This window comes from Anguilla rostrata, chromosome 19 (genome assembly GCF_018555375.3).
Source record: "Anguilla rostrata isolate EN2019 chromosome 19, ASM1855537v3, whole genome shotgun sequence".
Lineage (NCBI taxonomy): Eukaryota > Metazoa > Chordata > Actinopteri > Anguilliformes > Anguillidae > Anguilla > Anguilla rostrata.
The window spans coordinates 6,359,456-6,378,610 of NC_057951.1; the positions used below are offsets into that span (position 1 = coordinate 6,359,456).

Here is a 19,155-nt window from a genome sequence, read left to right on the forward strand (position 1 = left end):
TTTCCCCGCTGTTTTGACAGACGGTAACCAATCTCAGGCCAGTGGAGGTGGGGTCCATCGGCACTCTTGGCAGAAGAGCACCTCAAATCTCTCTCAGGCCCATCAGGAGAAGCATCTGCATTGGCTCCCAAAGCAGGTAAGTGGCCTTGTGAGATTTAGGAGACCTGCAGGCCTGGTCTCTCGTGAGGATTCATAGTCATTTGTCTTGTCCTTTCCTGACTACCTAAGTCAGAGACTTGGCCCAGATTGGACACTTAGGACTTCTAAGACCAGTCCTGTGTGCTGGAACTGACACCACTGGTTCTCCTTTTCGCCTAATCACACGTCTCCACTGTCCATGTGGTTTTTTACGCATTAATACACACAGGTTGCCCTGTCAGGGCCCATAATATTTCCACATTGCTCTCATCACAAATGTTTTTTTTTGTCTTTCGATGAAAGATGGTCTTTTAGCACACTTTGTCAGGGTGTTCAGTTGTATTCTGGAAGGCTCCGCTGACGTGGGGGTCGCTGCAGACGGTTTATGGCTTTTCCTTGCCTGTTTCCACCCCCCCCACCCCCCCAAACAGGGACAGGGCGGATGTGAGCACTTTTACGGTTTCGTCCAGAAGCTCATAAATCTGCAGCCGTCCCAGATGAGCTGTGCCTCCTGAGTGATGGATGTGTCTGTTGCTTATGTAAAGATCCACGCAAACGTGGCTTTAGCCTTTGCTCTTCTTTTTGTGGTTGCATGCACACACATGCGCACACACACCCACACCCAGACACACACACAAAAGGCTGTGACTGGCCAGGTCAGGCCAAGGCTGCGATTGGCCAGGTCGGACCAAGGCTGCGATTGGCCAGGTCGGACCAAGGCTGTGACTGGCCAGGTCAGACCAAGGCTGTGACTGGCCAGGTCAGACCAAGGCTGTGACTGGCCAGGTCAGACCAAGGCTGTGACTGGCCAGGTCGGACCAAGGCTGCGATTATCCATCTAGGGCTCTGAGGGGCTGTAAAGCGGAGCCCAGGTAAACTCGGTGTGAGGGTCAGCAGCGGCCAGCGGCCGTCTCTCCAGGCGCTCTGGAGCAGGGGGGTCCCTGACCTTCAAAACGGGGCGTCGGTGCCCTGTCTGCCTTCAACACACCAGGTCTGCTTTTCTACTCCGGGAACGTGGGACTGAGATCAGACAGCCGGTGGGGGGGCGGTGGGTGGGGGGGTTGTGTGCTCGCTGGGACCGCAGCCACGAAACAGGCAAACCTCCGAACCCCCCGTCCCTCCCCCCGCCCCCCCCCCGTCCGACCAGCAGGGAAATATTATCCACAGGCGACGTTCAGGATCCTAAAACTGCGTCGGATAATTGAATCGGGAGGGTTATTGGCGTTTAGGGCGAAGCGGGGGGTTACGCCGTGGCTTCGCCGCCCATTTCAGCGACGCACCCGGCTGAACCGTCGGCCATTTTCCTTTCAGCCGTCGAGTGGCTGGCGAAGCCATTCCAGCCGGGCTTCGACCCTTTCAGCTCGGGGGAAATGCACAGAACTGACGTCGTTTAACGTGCCTTTCATCCACAACGTAAAATTCATTTGGGAGCAAAGATATGTCTGTGACAATCAGTCTGGTTTTCATATTTTCTTGCCTTGTTTTTTTTTTAACATTAGAATCCTTGCCGAGCTCAATTCTTAATGCAGTTTTTTTTTTTTCCTGATTCGTGACAACTGGGAGCAACGAGGATATTTCTGCAGTTCCTACTCTTAGTGTCCGTTATCACCACTTCCCATGAGCCTCTGCTTTAGCGCTGCCCACGCGCCTACCTCACGTTTGCCGCTCGCTAAACAACCAGAGCGCATAATCGATCTGCTTCACGCGAGACACCAGAGAAGAATGCAGCCTGGTGCACAGTCACACTTCATCTTTAATGGGGCCAGGCGAATGTGATCTACAGCGCAGTGTGAGAGTGAAGAGTCTGTAAGCACGCGCTGGTAGGTGAATGGGCAGTTCTCCCCAGCTGCCTGAGTTTAGCCTGGACACCATGATTAACAGATCGTCACAAATCGTGTTGCGCTCCGCTAACAGGTTCAGTTTCACCGCCTCCCTCCTCGATTGGTCAAGGTTCACGGCCTCCCTCCGCGATTGGTCGTGTTTGCACGGCGCTCCTCTCTCCGATTGGCCGCACGGCCGTCCCTCGAGGCGCACGCGTGCCCTCCTCGATTGGTCGTGAGGTTGCGCGCGGCGCGCGCGTCTGTGTCTCTGCCTCCATCGTTTGAGTCAACCTCACTCACCGCTCAACGACTTGGCCGCGCGTTCGAGACTGACGCCAAGTTATGGTTGAAATGAAAACCTGCAGGACGGTACGTCTCCAGGAACAGGATTGGGCAGCCCTGACCTACAGACTGGAGCAGGAAGCCCGAGCCTGAACACCCCAGATAGTCTCTGCTTCGGTTCCATGGCCTGCCAAGCTGTTCCACACATAGACAGCTGTCAGGGGGAAATTAGACTGCGTGCGGATGATTAAAAAAAGTGCTGTATGATATAAACGCTGCTCTCCTGCTCCTGTGTCGTCATGGAGACTGTGGAGATCTGCTGCCTGTGACAGCTGTGCCAGCCCAGGGCCCCGACCCCGGCGGCCTGAGCTTAGAATCTCACGCCCGTGACATCACAGCCGGCGATTTCAGCGGGACGCCCGAGACCTGCGACCCGATACCCCGGCGTGACCTCGCGGGCCGGTTAACCAATCACAGTTATAAGTCCCGCGGACGGCTCTGTGATTAGAGTCGGGTGTCGGCACGCCTTCGTACCGCAGCGCTAGAGGGAATGACGAGCGCGTGCTTTGGATACTTTCCCCCCGGAAAGCCGTTATTTTGCGCATTATTTAAACAGAGGAAACCACTCACACGCAGGGAGTCAGCTTTAGACTGCATTTATTCTGAGAGGAAACAATAGTCCTAGTCTTTGATACAGAGCGGTGCTTCAGTTCTGCTAAGGAAGCAACACAAATAGGGACTATTCGCTCAACAGGATAAACACTGGATGGCCTGACAGTAATTATCGGCTGGTTTGCTTGCTATCTAAACAGATAAGTAGCTACTTATTTAAAGTTTAGGCTGCTAGTCATCTAGTCAGTCACTCAAACAGAAATGCATACTGGGTTAGGTAGCTCTCTAAATAGCATGATAGCTTTCATCAGTCTAAGTGGTAGAAATGGCTAGCTTGACTGGCAGAACAGCATTCTAATACATCTCATCTTATTCTGTTCGTGTAAAGCGCTGGGATGGTTTTAAAAAATATATTTCCAGGTAATGATAACAGGAATGAATGGTGTTTGGACTGTTAGTGAATATCAGGTAACTGGAGCGGATGCAGTCAATGAAAGCGTCTCAAACATAATGAATTGTGTAATTTGAGTGCGTTCTGATTGGACACAGAGTCAGCGTGCGATAATAAGGGAGCAGTGCGTTCAGAAGCCTCTCTTTGCTGTAGCGTCAGTTGGACGTGAGGGTCGCTCAGAGCAGCAGGGAGGCCAGCCATTGGACGACGGCCCCCCCCGACAGCGAGGCTCCTCCCCCGGGGTTGAAGCAGCGCTCCAGATCGCGCAGGTTCTGCAGGCTGGGCTCAAAGGGGACCTGGGTCAAGAGCACAAGCACAGCCAAATTACTCCAGGGGCCACTCTGCTCCCCCCCAGAGCAGGGCTGTCTGCTGCTTCTGGGGTGTTTCACTATTTGGGATTTTCAGCCCTTGATTGGCACACGTTTTGTTTCCAAGGCCTGTATTGGTTGGTAATTTTTGGTTTGTATTATAACACACTGTAACACTTAGATTGTGTTGTTTCCTGAAAATTACCGAATAACTGAACAATGTTGAAATGTAGCCTGGGAGGGGATTGATGTTTTTTAGCAGAGCGGAGGCAGAGCAGGGCGTGTTTCAGGGAGAGGCAGTGCCGGGCGTGTCCCAGGGTGTGTTTGTGGGCGTGTCTCCCTACCTCAGAGATGGCCGCCGCCTCCTTGGTCACCTGCAGCAGAGTACTGATCTGACCACAGCACTGCCTGCTCCTTTCCTGAAACCGGTAAAATACGCACACACACACACGCACACACAGTAGCATGTGTCAGGTAAAGTTCCTCCTCCTCTTCCCGTGCTTCGCTAAGCAGCATAAACAGACATTTACACCAAGGTCTGGATGCTCTTCCGCTCTAACCTCAGCCATATTAATGTAAAGTGTAGGTCTGGTTATGACACACCTAGTGAGTTTGTAACCCATGGTAGAGCAAGGAGGCCAAGAACGTTTTTTGTAATGTGACAGAGAACGCTTGGCATCCCACAATTCGCCCGTGTACCCTTCAGCGGCGCGGGGTGCGTGTGACGAGCAGTAACCTGTAAAAGGGGGTCCAGCGGCGCCTCTTTTTCGGGGGCTCTGGAGGGCTTTGGGCCGGGGTTAGGGGATGAGACGTAGGCCTCCGCGCAGAGAGAGCACAGCTCAGCATGCAGCGCGTTCAGTCTGAGAAACGACACAGCGGAGTGCGTTCAGTCTGAGAAACGACACAGCGCAGTGCGTTCAGTCTGAGAAACGACACAGCGCAGTGCGTTCAGTCTGAGAAACGACAGCGCAGTGCATAGAGAGAGGAGGTGGTGTGTAAGTGTGTAGGGGTTAGTGCAGAGTGTAAGTGTGCAGGGGTCAGTGTGTACTGTATATAGTGCAGAGTGTAAGTGTGCAGAGGTCAGTGTGTACTGTATATAGCGCAGAGTGTAAGTGTGCAGGGGTCAGTGTGTACTGTATATAGCGCAGAGTGTAAGTGTGCAGGGGTCAGTGTGTACTGTATATAGTGCAGAGTGTAAGGGTGCAGGGGTCAGTGTGTACTGTATATAGTGCAGAGTGTAAGGGTGCAGGGGTCAGTGTGTACTGTATATAGTGCAGAGTGTAAGTGTGCAGGGGTCAGTGTGTACTGTATATAGCGCAGAGTGTAAGTGTGCAGGGGTCAGTGTGTACTGTATATAGTGCAGAGTGTAAGGGTGCAGGGGTCAGTGTGTACTGTATATAGTGCAGAGTGTAAGTGTGCAGGGGTCAGTGTGTACTGTATATAGTGCAGAGTGTAAGTGTGCAGGGGTCCGTGTGTACTGTATATAGTGCAGAGTGTAAGTGTGCAGGGGTCAGTGTGTACTGTATATAGTGCAGAGTGTAAGTGTGCAGGGGTCAGTGTGTACTGTATATAGTGCAGAGTGTAAGTGTGCAGGGGTCAGTGTGTACTGTATATAGTGCAGAGTGTAAGTGTGCAGGGGTCAGTGTGTACTGTATATAATGCAGCGTGTAAGTGTGCAGGGGTCAGTGTGTACTGTATATAGTGCAGAGTGTAAGTGTGCAGGGGTCAGTGTGTACTGTATATAGTGCAGAGTGTAAGTGTGCAGGGGTCAGTGTGTACTGTATATAGTGCAGAGTGTAAGTGTGCAGGGGTCAGTGTGTACTGTATATAGTGCAGAGTGTAAGTGTGCAGGGGTCAGTGTGTACTGTATATAGTGCAGAGTGTAAGTGTGCAGGGGTCAGTGTGTACTGTATATAGTGCAGAGTGTAAGTGTGCAGGGGTCAGTGTGTACTGTATATAGTGCAGAGTGTAAGTGTGCAGGGGTCAGTGTGTATATAGTGCAGAGTGTAAGTGTGCAGGGGTCAGTGTGTACTGTATATAGTGCAGAGTGTAAGTGTGCAGGGTCAGTGTGTACTGTATTAGTGCAGAGTGTAAGTGTGCAGGGGTCAGTGTGTACTGTATATAGTGCAGAGTGTAAGGGTGCAGGGGTCAGTGTGTACTGTATATAGTGTAGAGTGTAAGTGTGCAGGGGTCAGTGTGTACTGTATATAGTGCAGAGTGTAAGTGTGCAGGGGTCAGTGTGTACTGTATATAGTGCAGAGTGTAAGTGTGCAGGGGTCAGTGTGTACTGTATATAGTGCAGAGTGTAAGTGTGCAGGGGTCAGTGTGTACTGTATATAGTGCAGAGTGTAAGGGTGCAGGGGTCAGTGTGTACTGTATATAGTGTAGAGTGTAAGTGTGCAGGGGTCAGTGTGTACTGTATATAGTGCAGAGTGTAAGTGTGCAGGGGTCAGTGTGTACTGTATATAGTGCAGAGTGTAAGGGTGCAGGGGTCAGTGTGTACTGTAGCGCGGGGGGTCACCTGTCCCGGGACAGCCGGCGCCGTCCACACCGCAGCTGGGACAGGCTGACGGGGGCGGGCCTCAGGGCGGAGACGGGCGCCTGGTTGAGCGCGAACACGAGCACGACCTAAAAGACAACGGGCAGCGGCCCGGAGGTTCACTTCTCACATCTCTCTGAGGAAGAGAAGCAGCCCTCTCAATCGTGTGTTCTCCTCTCACCCGATGGGTCAGCTTTCACTCCTGATCCTGCTGATGAACTCAGCTCACAGTGAGTACAGTGTGTAGAGCGGCAACTGTGTGCAGAGCATGGCTACTCAAACCTGGCCCTCAAGGTCAGCAGCACCGCTGGCTTTCTCTTCTGCCTGATAGGACACAGTCCAATAATGTCACTGATTGGCCAGAGATTACACTCACCCGGTGCGCCAGGTCTAAATCAGTTCCTGATTAGAGGGGAGGAATGAAAACCAGCAGCACTGCTGACTTACAGTACCCTACTGTACTGTACCAGATTAGAGTACCCCTGGGGTACAGGATGCAGGGGCCCTAGGCCCAGATTAGAGTACCCCTGGGGTACAGGATGCAGGGGCCCTAGGCCCAGATTAGAGTACCCCTGGGGTACGGGACGCAGGGGCCCTAGGCCCAGATTAGGGTACCCCTGGGGTACAGGATGCAGGGGCCCTAGGCCCAGATTAGAGTACCCCTGGGGTACGGGACGCAGGGGCCCTAGGCCCAGATTAGAGTACCCCTGGGGTACGGGACGCAGGGGCCCTAGGCCCAGATTAGAGTACCCCTGGGGTACGGGACGCAGGGGCCCTAGGCCCAGATTAGAGTACCCCTGGGGTACGGGACGCAGGCATACCGTGTTCTGGTTCTCCTGAGACGGGTCCAGTGCGGGCCAGTGCCACTGGAGGCACAGCTGCTGCTCGTCTGCACAGGCCCACGGGAAGCTCTCCTCACTCGCCCTGGACTGCACACAGACAGCGCAGCACAGCTGAGACCTACAGCACAGCTTACACAGCACAGCTTACACAGCGCAGCACGGCTCATACTCACAGCACAGCTGAGACCTACAGCACAGCTCAGACCTGCTGCCCTATACTGCCCTGGTACTGACCTGTGTGGGTTGTCAGTTTGAAGCAGCTGGTACTGACCTGTGTATGATGTCAGTTTGAAGCAGCTGGTACTGACCCTGTGTGCCGTGGCAGTTTGAAGCAGCTGGTACTGACCTGTGTATGATGTCAGTTTGAAGCAGCTGGTACTGACCTGTGTGGATTGTCAGTTTGAAGCAGCTGGTACTGACCCTGTGTGCTGTGTCAGTTTGAAGCAGCTGGTACTGACCCTGTGTGCTGTGTCAGTTTGAAGCAGCTGGTACTGACCTGTGTATGATGTCAGTTTGAAGCAGCTGGTACTGACCCTGTGTGCTGTGGCAGTTTGAAGCAGCTGGTACTGACCTGTGTGGGATGTCAGTTTGAAGCCGCTGGTACTGACCTGTGTGCCGTGGGGCTGCAGCAGGACGGTGGGGGGTTGGGGGGGACAGCAGCGCCCCCTGTAGGAGGGCAGGAGGGAGCTGAACAGCGTGTGAAGCTGAGCCAGTCTCAAAGTGAGACTGTTCCCCATCGCCACAGAGCACAGGCCCTCAACACTGTCTGGGACTGTAATACATACACACTGTTATACATACACACACACACTGTTATACATACACACACACACACACACACTGTTATACATACACACACACACACACACACATACACACACACACACACACTGTTATACATACACACACACACACTGTAACACATACACACACACATACACACACTGTAATACATACACCCTCAGGTGCACACACCTGGGTGAGTGGCGATGCTGTGCAGGTTGAGGATGTGGCCGTGGTAACGGGCCAGGTGAACCCAGGTGATTTCGGAGCATTGCGGGCCCGCTGTCCCCGGCAGCGGGGAGGAGCCACAGAGGTTTCTCGCTGACTCCGCCCCTCCTGCATATAAAAAACGAACGAGACGCGTTTAAAAAAATAAAAAAAACACGCGTTCGTCCCCACGCTAGGCATCGAGCACACCGCGCGATCACCCGACCTGTGAGCAAAAAACGGAAATCCCCGCCCCTGAAGCGTAGCGCGGGCGCGCGGGCGAGACGTTGCGATGGGGCATTACCGCAGGAGGCCAGCAGGTCGCCGGTCGCCAGGCTGGGCAGGTTCCGCGTGTCCGGCGGCTGCAGGGGGCCTCCGGGGGCGGCTGTGACACCGCACAGCTGGGTGCGCTCCGTGTGCGCCCCGCTCACCTACAGCAGAGCACAGCAACATGAGCCTGTGTGTGTGTGTGTGTGTGTGTGTGTGTGTGTGTGTGTGTGTACTGTGTGTGTGTGTGTGTGTGTGTGTGTGAGTGCAGTGTGTGTGTACATGCTCCGCTCACCTACAGCAGACCACAGCAACATGAGCCTGTGTGTGTGTGTGTGTGTGTGTGTGTACACGCCCCGCTCACCTACAGAAGACCACAGCAACATGAGCCACACTGTGTGTGTGAGTGCAGTGTGTGTTTGTGTGAGTGCAGTGTAAGTGTGTGTGTGTGTGTGTGTGTGTGTGTGTACATGCGTGCGTGAGCAGTGTGTGTGTTTGAGTGTGTGCAGTGTGTGTGTGTGTGTGTGCATGCGTGTGTGAGCAGTGTGTAAGCTTACCTGGTTAGCAGCTCTCACACAGACCCAGCAGTGCAGCAGCTGCAGTTCCCTCTCAGTCAGAGCTCTGTCCAGGGTAACCCGAGCCCTCTGCCAGCCTGCAGACTGTGTGTGAGACACATGCTTTATAGCAGCTCATAACCTGAGTATGTGCTTTATAAGGGCTCATAACCCTGAGTATGTGCTTTATAACAGCTCATAACCCTGAATATGTGCTTTATAAGGGCTCATAACCCTGAGTATGTGCTTTATAAGGGCTCATAACCCTGAGTATGTGCTTTATAACAGCTCATAACCCTGAGTATGTGCTTTATAACAGCTCATAACCCTGAGTATGTGCTTTATAACAGCTCATAACCCTGAGTATGTGCTTTATAAGGGCTCATAACCCTGAGTATGTGCTTTATAACAGCTCATAACCCTGAGTATGTGCTTTATAACGGCTCATAACCCTGAGTATGTGCTTTATAAGGGCTCATAACCTGAGTATGTGCTTTATAAGGGCTCATAACCTGAGCATGTGCTTTATAAGGGCTCATAACCCCGAGTATGTGCTTTATAAGGGCTCATAACCTGAGTATGTGCTTTATAAGGGCTCATAACCCTGAGTATGTGCTTTATAAGGGCTCATAACCCTGAGTATGTGCTTTATAAGGGCTCATAACCCTGAGTATGTGCTTTATAAGGGCTCATAACCTGAGTATGTGCTTTATAAGGGCTCATAACCTGAGTATGTGCTTTATAAGGGCTCATAACCCTGAGTATGTGCTTTATAAGGGCTCATAACCCCGAGTATGTGCTTTATAAGGGCTCATAACCTGAGTATGTGCTTTATAAGGGCTCATAACCCTGAGTATGTGCTTTATAACAGCTCATAACCCTGAATATGTGCTTTATAAGGGCTCATAACCCTGAGTATGTGCTTTATAAGGGCTCATAACCCTGAGTATGTGCTTTATAACAGCTCATAACCCTGAGTATGTGCTTTATAACAGCTCATAACCCTGAGTATGTGCTTTATAACAGCTCATAACCCTGAGTATGTGCTTTATAAGGGCTCATAACCCTGAGTATGTGCTTTATAACAGCTCATAACCCTGAGTATGTGCTTTATAACGGCTCATAACCCTGAGTATGTGCTTTATAAGGGCTCATAACCTGAGTATGTGCTTTATAAGGGCTCATAACCTGAGCATGTGCTTTATAAGGGCTCATAACCCGAGTATGTGCTTTAAGGGCTCATAACCTGAGTATGTGCTTTATAAGGGCTCATAACCTGAGTATGTGCTTTATAAGGGCTCATAACCCTGAGTATGTGCTTTATAAGGGCTCATAACCTGAGTATGTGCTTTATAAGGGCTCATAACCTGAGTATGGGCTTTATAAGGGCTCATAACCCTGAGTATGTGCTTTATAAGGGCTCATAACCCGAGTATGTGCTTTATAAGGACTCATAACCTGAGTATGTGCTTTATAAGGGCTCATAACCTGAGTATGTGCTTTATAAGGGCTCATAACCCTGAGTATGTGCTTTATAAGGGCTCATAACCCTGAGTATGTGCTTTATAAGGGCTCATAACCCTGAGTATGTGCTTTATAAGGGCTCATAACCTGAGTATGTGCTTTATAAGGGCTCATAACCCTGAGTATGTGCTTTATAAGGGCTCATAACCTGAGTATGTGCTTTATAAGGGCTCATAACCTGAGTATGGGCTTTATAAGGGCTCATAACCCTGAGTATGTGCTTTATAAGGGCTCATAACCCTGAGTATGTGCTTTATAAGGGCTCAACCTGAGTATGGGCTTTATAAGGGCTCATAACCTGAGTATGGGCTTTATAAGGGCTCATAACCTGAGTATGGGCTTTATAAGGGCTCATAACCTGAGTATGTGCTTTATAAGGGCTCATAACCTGAGTATGGGCTTTATAAGGGCTCATAACCTGAGTATGGGCTTTATAAGGGCTCATAACCTGAGTATGGGCTTTATAAGGGCTCATAACCTGAGTATGGGCTTTATAAGGGCTCATAACCTGAGTATGTGCTTTATAAGGGCTCATAACCTGAGCATGGGCTTTATGAGAGTGCCTTATGTCATACCCCTGATTATGCTTTATAAGAGTTCCTTATGTCATGTGGGGTTGTGTAAAAGTACCTTCTGCTGTTTGGGTGTGCAGGGAGGGGCGGGGCTCTGCTGGTCCTGGGTACTGCAGGAACTCTGCTCCCACTGCAGCATATATAGGCTCGCCATCTCCAGATAACAGCTACGGATCAGCCTGATACACACACACACACACACACACACAAACACACGCACAAACAGGCGCACACACACACACAGTGAAATAGCACCATGCCCCGCCCTAACAGAGGTGTGCCCATGCATGCCCACACACACACACACACACACACGTGCACACACACACACACTCAAACATGCAGACAGGACACTCACTGCAGCGTGTGACTGTGAGGTGGTGTGACGCTGACGATGTGAAGAAAGGTCTCTGAGGCGGCCTGAGGCTTCAGCAGACTGAGGGAAACCAGAGAGCGCTCCACCAGACCTACACACACCCGCACAACCAGGGCAGGGAGAGAACACCGTTCACAGGGTTTTAAACGGATAAAAAATAAAAGCTGGTACTCGAATGAGCAAAACATAGTCAGCTCCGTACAGCCTGGAACGTTCTGGAACCTTCGTCTTTTTGAGCCAAGCTAACTTGCTGAAAAGACAGGATCCATTGTAGAAAAGCAGTAAGAAAAGAGCAGGAGAGGGACGCGGTAGGGTGGAGAGGGTGCGAGACTCCATCTGGGTAATGAAGTCCGTTTGTATGGCATGTCAATGGGTGGCCTCACTTGAATCGATCCTTATGGACTACAATACAGTGACTGTTGTGGCCAAGAAATCTCGTGGGCACGCTAACCCACTTCAAGCATTGGTGTGGTATACAAAATAGAGATAGCATTTGCAGACATTAGTTGGCCCCAACTCACCCTTGCAGTAAAGAATATCCGTCTCCAGGTCCAAATCCCTGGCTACCGTTGCCCTGGCGATCTGCAGAGCCGAATCCAGGACTTGCTGTGCGGAGAGCCACTGGCTGCCGTCCTTGCCAGGCTGAGACTTAGCCTGCAGCGCCACCTGCTGGCCTGGAGGATGCCGCAGATTAGCAACTTCATAATAACTTCACCTGTGTGTCATGCCAGACCCGACAGGCCAAGCTCGGTGTCTTACCCAGCCGCATGGTGGCCCTGGCCAGCAGGGGGAGCTGTGGCAAGTAGATGTTCTTTAGACCCGGGGTGGCGGTCAGGAGCACTCGACAGTCCTCCCCGACCAGCACAGACTCCCCCAGATCACAGAGCTGAGAGAGAGAGTCGCACAGAAAGCAGAGACAGATGTGGCCTTTTAGACGAGTGGTAACCAACCCTGCTCCTGGAGATCTACCATTCTGTAGGTTTTTATTCCAACCCTAACAAAGCGCACCTCATTCAACAGCTAGAAATCTTGTTGAGCTCCTAATTAGTAGACTCAGTTGTGGCAAATTAGGGTTGAAATGAAGACCTTACAGGATGGTAGATCTCCAGGAACAGGAGCTGGTTACCACTGATTTAGACACTCAGTAACCATGGTAACTAATTGACTGTTTAGACACTGAGTCGCCATGTAATCACTAATGAATTGTTTAAACCCTGAGCAACCATTCAGCCACTAATCATTTGTTTAGACATAGAGCAACAACTTGGGCTCTAATTGGCCATTTAGACGCTTGGTGGTCATTTAGTCGCTGATGGACCATTTAAATGAGTGAGCGCAATGCATTGGTAACGCGTGTTTGTACGTGATTGGAGGGGATGGAGGAGGCGGAGTCTGACCTGCTGCTGCAGCAGCTCCTGGGTGAGGAGCAGGAGGCTGTGGTTGCCAGTTCTCCTCAGGTCACTCAGCTGCAGGGCGCTGGTTGCCAGGGTGAGGGAGGAGCGGGGGGACAGAGAGCGGCATCCAGACAGCAGACCCACCGCCTCCTGAAGCACACACATACATGGCAAGCCACAGAGTTTACTGCAACGAAGTCTGTGTGTGTGTGTGTGTGTGTGTGTGTGTGTGTAACCTGTATCTGTGTGTGTGTGTGTGTTTGAGTGACCTGTAGCTGTGTGTGTGTGTGTGTGTAACCTGTGGCTCTGTGTGTGACCTGCAGCTGTGTGTGTGCGTGTGTGTGTGTGTGTATTGAGTGTATTGAGTGTATGCATGACCACAGTGTGTGTGACCTGCAGCTGTGTGTGTGTGTGTGTGTGTGTATTGAGTGTATTGAGTGTATGCATGACCACAGTGCGTATGACCTGCAGCTGGGAAATGATGTCCTCTCGGGGTCTCCCTCGGTGTGTGTGCAGTAGCACCCCCTGGTGGAGCAGGAGGGCGCGGGTGTCAGGGTCTCCCCAAGCCTCAGCCTCCTGCAGGCCCTCTGCTAGCAGCCTGGCAGCTTCAGTACTGCTGTCCACACCTACATGTTACACACACACAGTTGGAGTGCACGCCCATAGTGTCGACAGGCCACAGTTCAACCATACATATACCTGTAATGCAAACCTCCACACATGCACAATCTGCTGCAGTGGTTGGCTGGGTGCGTTGCTGTGCTGTACCTGGGTGTATGGCAGTCCCAGGGATGTGAGCCACCAGGGCCCTGAGCAGAGCCAGGCGGCAGCGCAGCCACAGAGCCCTGCTCAGCCGCTCTCTGGCCTCCACAGCCTGGGGAACGTCACTGGGGTCTGCCTCTATCGCACGCGCCTGTGGGCATATGCACACGCACACACACACATACACATACACAGTCAAGCACAAAATGCACACATATATGCACACAGAGACACAAACACACACAAACACAAATGCATACAAACAGACATTACAAAGCAAATGAGTTCACACATGCAGCTGCAAAAAAACATTTGCCGACTGTGATCTGTAGGGGGCAGTACCGGGGTAGTTGACAGTGTGGCCAGCCAGTCAGTGGGGTGGGGTTTCCCATCCTGATCGTGGGTATCCTGGAGAAGCTGCAGAGCAGACACCGCCAGGTCTGCACTGCAAGGAGCATGCACAGCCTTAATCCTCCATTAACACAGCCTTAGAACAGCCTTAACGCAGCCTTAATCCACCATTAACACAGCCTTAGCACAGCCTTAACACAGCTTTAATCCATCATTAACACAGCCTTAGCACAGCCTTAACACAGCTTTAATCCTTCATTAACACAGCCTCAATTCAAACAAGAGCACGCTGCAGTGGCGGCACACATACCTGCAGGCGCACTTGCCTTGCTCCAGGTACACTGCGGAGAGCAGCAGCCTGGTCTCTACAGCCAGCTCCAGCTCCTCCACACCGCCCCCTGCTGACCGGAGGCTTTGCAGCACGGAGGTCAGAACACGAGCAGCCTCATCCAGCAATGAAGCCTACGGCAAAACAACCAGTTAAACAGCACCTTAGTACAGGACAGCACTTTCCGACAGGGCTTCAACTGGGCTACCACCCAACTTCAAAACCTCACGGCCCTTCGTGTTTCTAAACACACAGCGCATAGTGTCATTTGTCGTTTTCGCGTTGACCGGGTCTGACTAGGAAAAGAGCGTTTTTTGTCCAATCCGTGTGAAATGCGGCGCGTCCCGTGCCTTTAGTGTGACGGGGGTCAGGGCACCCCTGGTGGGGTCCGGCGGCTGGCGGGGGGGCTCCGTGGGTCTTTCGGCGGGGGAGGAGGCGGGAGGGGGTTGGGGTTCGCCGCTAGGGGGGCGCCCCTTGTTCTCACCGGCGGGCGAGCCGGGGTCAGCTGGGGTCTCCTGAGCCGGGCCCTCTGGATCACCTCAGGGCCCAGAGACAGGGAGGCTTTTATTGTGACATCAAGACTTTTAACTTGAAGTATGTCTGACTTCAAATGATTCCTGTTTAAGCTGCAATGACCACAGTTCTTTCTTAGAGAAGTAGGAAAAAAATATGATGGACATAATGTAGTTTCTATGGACAAAATTTATGGCACTTCACTTTATTAAGTCTAAAGTTTAGGACGAGGTGTGAGCTACAGGGAACTTCAGTGAAAATAACCTTTCCTTTCATTTCTTTTTTTCCTTTCATTAGAGTTGGTGGGTCTTTATTCCTTTTACGATTCAGCTGAGAATTTCCACTGTAGAAGCACGAATGCTCAGTGACAGCATCATTGCAATCAAAGGCTAAATATGTTATTATTATTATTATTATATATTATTATTATTATTGTTATTATTATTACCTGTTTCTTGTGGTTCTGGGAAATGGGGGATGGTTCGGCACAGGGCCAGGATGAGCTGGGCTCTGGCCAGGGTCAGCCTCCACACCAGGAGGGGGCGATAGAGAGCAGGGAGCTCCGAGCCCTGGCCCCCGCTCACCAGCTCCTCCACGGCCTACACAGGGAGCACAGCGCCGCGTTTCCTTTCACCAGGGCTGGCTATTCAAATGCCCATTAGCCTGAGATACCGAGTTAGCATTAGCCAACGTTGCCAAGTAATGGAGCCATGAATGGAGCGGTGAACCTGTCACAGGTGGCTAGCGCTGCGGCTTGCTCAGCGATCACGCTCACTCACCTGTAGGTTAGATGGGTCTAGGAGGGGTTTTCCGGTATCAAACATCTTCTTTGCCTGCAGGCAGAACAGTAATATACGCTTGGTTGAGTACCGATGACTGTTTGTACAAAGAAGGGTGCAATAATAGTTTGGCTGGACACACTGAGCTGTCTGATTGGCTGATACTCCTGTGTTACTGTTGTGATTGGCTGATACTCCTGTGTTACCGTGTGCTCTGTGCAGATGAAGGTGCCGTGGGGCTGAGGGGTCCTCTCTCCCGGTCTCAGAGAGGCCAGCTCCCTCATAGCGTCTCCGTAGAAACCCAGCTCCGTCAGTACCTGAACCTACACACACACACACACACACACGCACAGACACACACACACACACCTGTTACACAGATCAGACTGAACATATTCTTAAACCCACCCACACACAAACGTGTTACTTTACTGACAGAATATCCTTGCACACGCGTGCGCACACACACAAACACACACACACACACACACACACACACACACACACACAGCGATGCACACGGCTCACACACTCACTCTGAGGATTCGGCCCTCAGCGGTGCGGTCTGGGTCTCCACACACAGTCCCCACAAGGTAGAGATACAGCGACAGCAAGGGCAGGACCTGCAGAACCAGAGACACATGCAGAGAACAGACATTACACCACAAGCACATTATACCAAAAACATATCACATCACAGACACATTACACCAAAAACACATTACATCACAAACACATTACATCACAGACACATTACACCACAAGCACATTATACCAAAAACATATCACATCACAAACACATTACATCACAGACACATTGCACCACAAACACATTACACCACAAACACATTACACTACAAACACATTTCACAACAGACATATTACACCACAAACATATTACATTACAACACATTACATCGCAGACACATTACATCACAAACACATTACACCACAATAACAATACATCCCATTACATTTCAAGCACGTTACATCACATTACATCATAACAAATGACATCTCATTCCGAGCTCGTCACATCACGTCACCAGTAGCCCCTCCCAGAAGGGGCACCTCACCTTCAGGTAGTGGCCAGAGCCGTAGAGCCAGTGGCACAGGAAGGCCAGGCTGGAGGCAGTGGCGCCTGCGTGGACCCGGGCGGGACTGGAGAAGAGGTCCAGACCCGGTAGCAGCTCAGAGCCCAGCTCATAGGCGCAGTACCGCCAGTCTGCCTCAGGGTGGGGCAGAGAGGCTGTCAGCACGAGCTGGAGAAGTAGGTTACAGGTGTGGGGTTACAGGTATTGGGGTTACAGGTGTAGAGTTACAGGTGTAGGGTCAGAGGTATAGGGTTGTAGGTGTGGGGTTACAGGTATCGGTGTTACAGGTGTAGGGGTGCAGGTGTCTGGGTTACATGTGTGGAGTTAAAGGCTGTACCTTGAAGAGCCGGGCAGACAGGAGACTGCAGTGGGTCCGCTGGCTGAGGTCAGAGGTCAGGACAAACCTGCAGGTGATGAAGAAGCAGTGAGGAGGACCCTCCCTTTACAATGAACAGTAAAGCTGTAACAGATATTGAGTACAACTCATGGAAATATCGCTGCAAGCAGTGCAGCGTTCCACTGCAGTTCAACCAGTAACAACCGGCCAGAGATTATTACTGCCCTAGTGCCTATTAATAGGTGCAATTGAATGGATCAGACATTAGGTTAAATGTTTGGTGACGTGAGTTTTGCATTGCACGCTGTGGTATTTATCTGACTGTGTTCTAATTTAGTACACTTAATTTCATGCCAAAGGCCATGCCATTTTTATGAATGAAATGATGGTAAAAGAGAATTGAACGAATCACTCGTATGAACAATTGACTTGCGTGCGTATGAGCACACACTGATTTTCGTGGCTCGCCATTCTTGTCACAGTTTGACAATGTCAATGGAACATGAGGCACAAGAAATGCAATTGTCGCATTGCCGTCAATTCCACGCTGGTGTGGAGGCATTATTTTGTGTAGAGTGCCGACTTCCATGTGCTGCGATACGATTGGCTGTTACTCAGCCACCTGTGTGTGACTCCCCTTTCCCCCCACCCCCCCCACCCCCCCACAGCAGTACAATGCTTTTGCTGTACACTGAACTAAGGAACAGAGATTGGATCAGGGTTCTGTATAGTTTATGATGTCACATGACAGGAGGCCAGTGTGGGGCCTACAGGTAAAACGAAGGTGTTGTGTAATCAAGTGAGGAGGACAGGCCCCGGGTTCGACACGGGAAGGACAGCAGCCCGCATGGCGCCCGGCTGCACTCACTGCGCGATTTTGGCGCTGAGCACGGCCCCCTGCAGGCAGCCCCAGACCCCGGCCTGACGCAGAGCCTCCCTGGGGGGGGCGCTGCCCCACGAGGCCCCGTCCCAGGACCCCAACACCCCCGTGCACTGCAGCGCACAGTCCAGAGCCCTGCTCCAGTGCGTCTGTGCTGCCCTGGGTACACACACACACAGACACACACCCAGAGGGAATGGTCAGTGTGGTCCTGGCATTGATCCAACGCAATAGCAGCAATTAATGCCAGCAGGCAGGTGCGCACTGTACCGTTTGTTCCCACAGTAATAGTGCAGGTTTCCCAGGTCGTGCAGTGCCTGGACCCTCAGAGAGTTCTGCTTATTCGCCTCCAGATACTCTGTGCAAACCACATGCAGAAGATCAGTGCTTTTATACCCGCACACTGCTTTCATCCACATAGACACACTACTGGCGGTGTGGGCGGTATATACAGTGTGGAGTTGGCAGTAAATCTGGTGGACAGTGTGGGGTTGGCAGTAAGGCTGGTGGGCAGTGTGGAGTTGGCAGTAAGGCTAGTGGGCAGTGTGGAGTTGCCAGTAAGACTGTTTGTTGGGCAGTGTGGTGAGGTTGGTGGTAAGGATACTGTACAGTGTGGTGGAGTTTTGGGAGGTGTGACTCACCGATGGAGCTGGTGTAGGACGAGATGACGGCCTGTAGCTGGGACGGGGGGAGGCTGCAGTGGTAGACTGAGTCCAGGCTGCTGAAGTCCTCCTCAGACAGGTCAGGGGGGGCTATGGCTGCCGGCCTGAACCCCACCCTGCCCTGGGACTGACCCGCCAGGCAGGAGGGGACCCCAAAACCTCCATAGTGAGAAAGACACTGCACTCAGCCATCTCTGTACACACAGACAGACAGACAGACAGACACACACGCACACATGCACAAACACATACACACACGCAGACACACATACACATACACACACACACACAGACAGACACATGTACACACGCACACACACACACACAGACACATGCATGCACACGCACAGACACACACACACACACACACACACACACATGCACAGCCTTGGTGTGCAGACTCACGGGTCTGTGTGTTGGCCAGCAGCAGTAGCAGCAGGGTTTCACTGTGCTGTAGGGTCTGTAGAACATACGGCCTTCTCCCCAGAGTCTCCCGGAAAGTGCGCAGAGTGTCCGTCACGTCCAGAGGCACACACACCAGCACCTGAGCCCTCTGACTTTCTGCCAGAGAGAGAGAGAGACAAAACCCTGAGCACTGTCTGTCTTACACACACTCTCTCTCACTCACTCACACACACAGACACGCACATACACTCTCCCTGTCTCACTCACACGCACACACACACACACTCTCTCCCTCTGTCTCTTTCTCTCTTTGTCTCACTCACACACACAGACACGCACACACTCTATCTGTCTCACTCACACTCACACTCACAC

General features: G+C 51.8%; 1 protein-coding gene across 1 annotated transcript in view; it reads right to left on the minus strand.

Moving 5' to 3' along the window:
• Positions 1–2,880: 2,880 nt before the first annotated feature.
• The window catches only part of cfap54 (cilia and flagella associated protein 54), a 35,943-nt gene continuing 19,668 nt past the window's right edge, over positions 2,881–19,155 (minus strand). Inside the window, exons 40-68 of the mRNA XM_064319528.1 lie at positions 18,781–18,936; positions 18,355–18,534; positions 17,984–18,071; positions 17,702–17,872; positions 16,834–16,900; positions 16,479–16,664; positions 15,939–16,025; positions 15,609–15,725; positions 15,403–15,456; positions 15,072–15,222; positions 14,461–14,648; positions 14,093–14,244; positions 13,774–13,876; positions 13,438–13,582; positions 13,135–13,295; positions 12,673–12,819; positions 12,035–12,161; positions 11,797–11,949; positions 11,258–11,366; positions 10,958–11,078; positions 8,807–8,908; positions 8,287–8,413; positions 7,968–8,111; positions 7,601–7,764; positions 6,972–7,079; positions 6,133–6,239; positions 4,348–4,471; positions 3,956–4,030; positions 2,881–3,599 (exon numbers count right to left, since the gene is read on the minus strand). Of these exons, the coding sequence (XP_064175598.1) occupies positions 3,480–3,599; positions 3,956–4,030; positions 4,348–4,471; positions 6,133–6,239; positions 6,972–7,079; positions 7,601–7,764; positions 7,968–8,111; positions 8,287–8,413; positions 8,807–8,908; positions 10,958–11,078; positions 11,258–11,366; positions 11,797–11,949; positions 12,035–12,161; positions 12,673–12,819; positions 13,135–13,295; positions 13,438–13,582; positions 13,774–13,876; positions 14,093–14,244; positions 14,461–14,648; positions 15,072–15,222; positions 15,403–15,456; positions 15,609–15,725; positions 15,939–16,025; positions 16,479–16,664; positions 16,834–16,900; positions 17,702–17,872; positions 17,984–18,071; positions 18,355–18,534; positions 18,781–18,936 (3,734 nt within the window). The 3' untranslated portion in view covers positions 2,881–3,479. The remainder of the gene's footprint in view (positions 3,600–3,955; positions 4,031–4,347; positions 4,472–6,132; positions 6,240–6,971; positions 7,080–7,600; positions 7,765–7,967; positions 8,112–8,286; positions 8,414–8,806; positions 8,909–10,957; positions 11,079–11,257; positions 11,367–11,796; positions 11,950–12,034; positions 12,162–12,672; positions 12,820–13,134; positions 13,296–13,437; positions 13,583–13,773; positions 13,877–14,092; positions 14,245–14,460; positions 14,649–15,071; positions 15,223–15,402; positions 15,457–15,608; positions 15,726–15,938; positions 16,026–16,478; positions 16,665–16,833; positions 16,901–17,701; positions 17,873–17,983; positions 18,072–18,354; positions 18,535–18,780; positions 18,937–19,155) is intronic.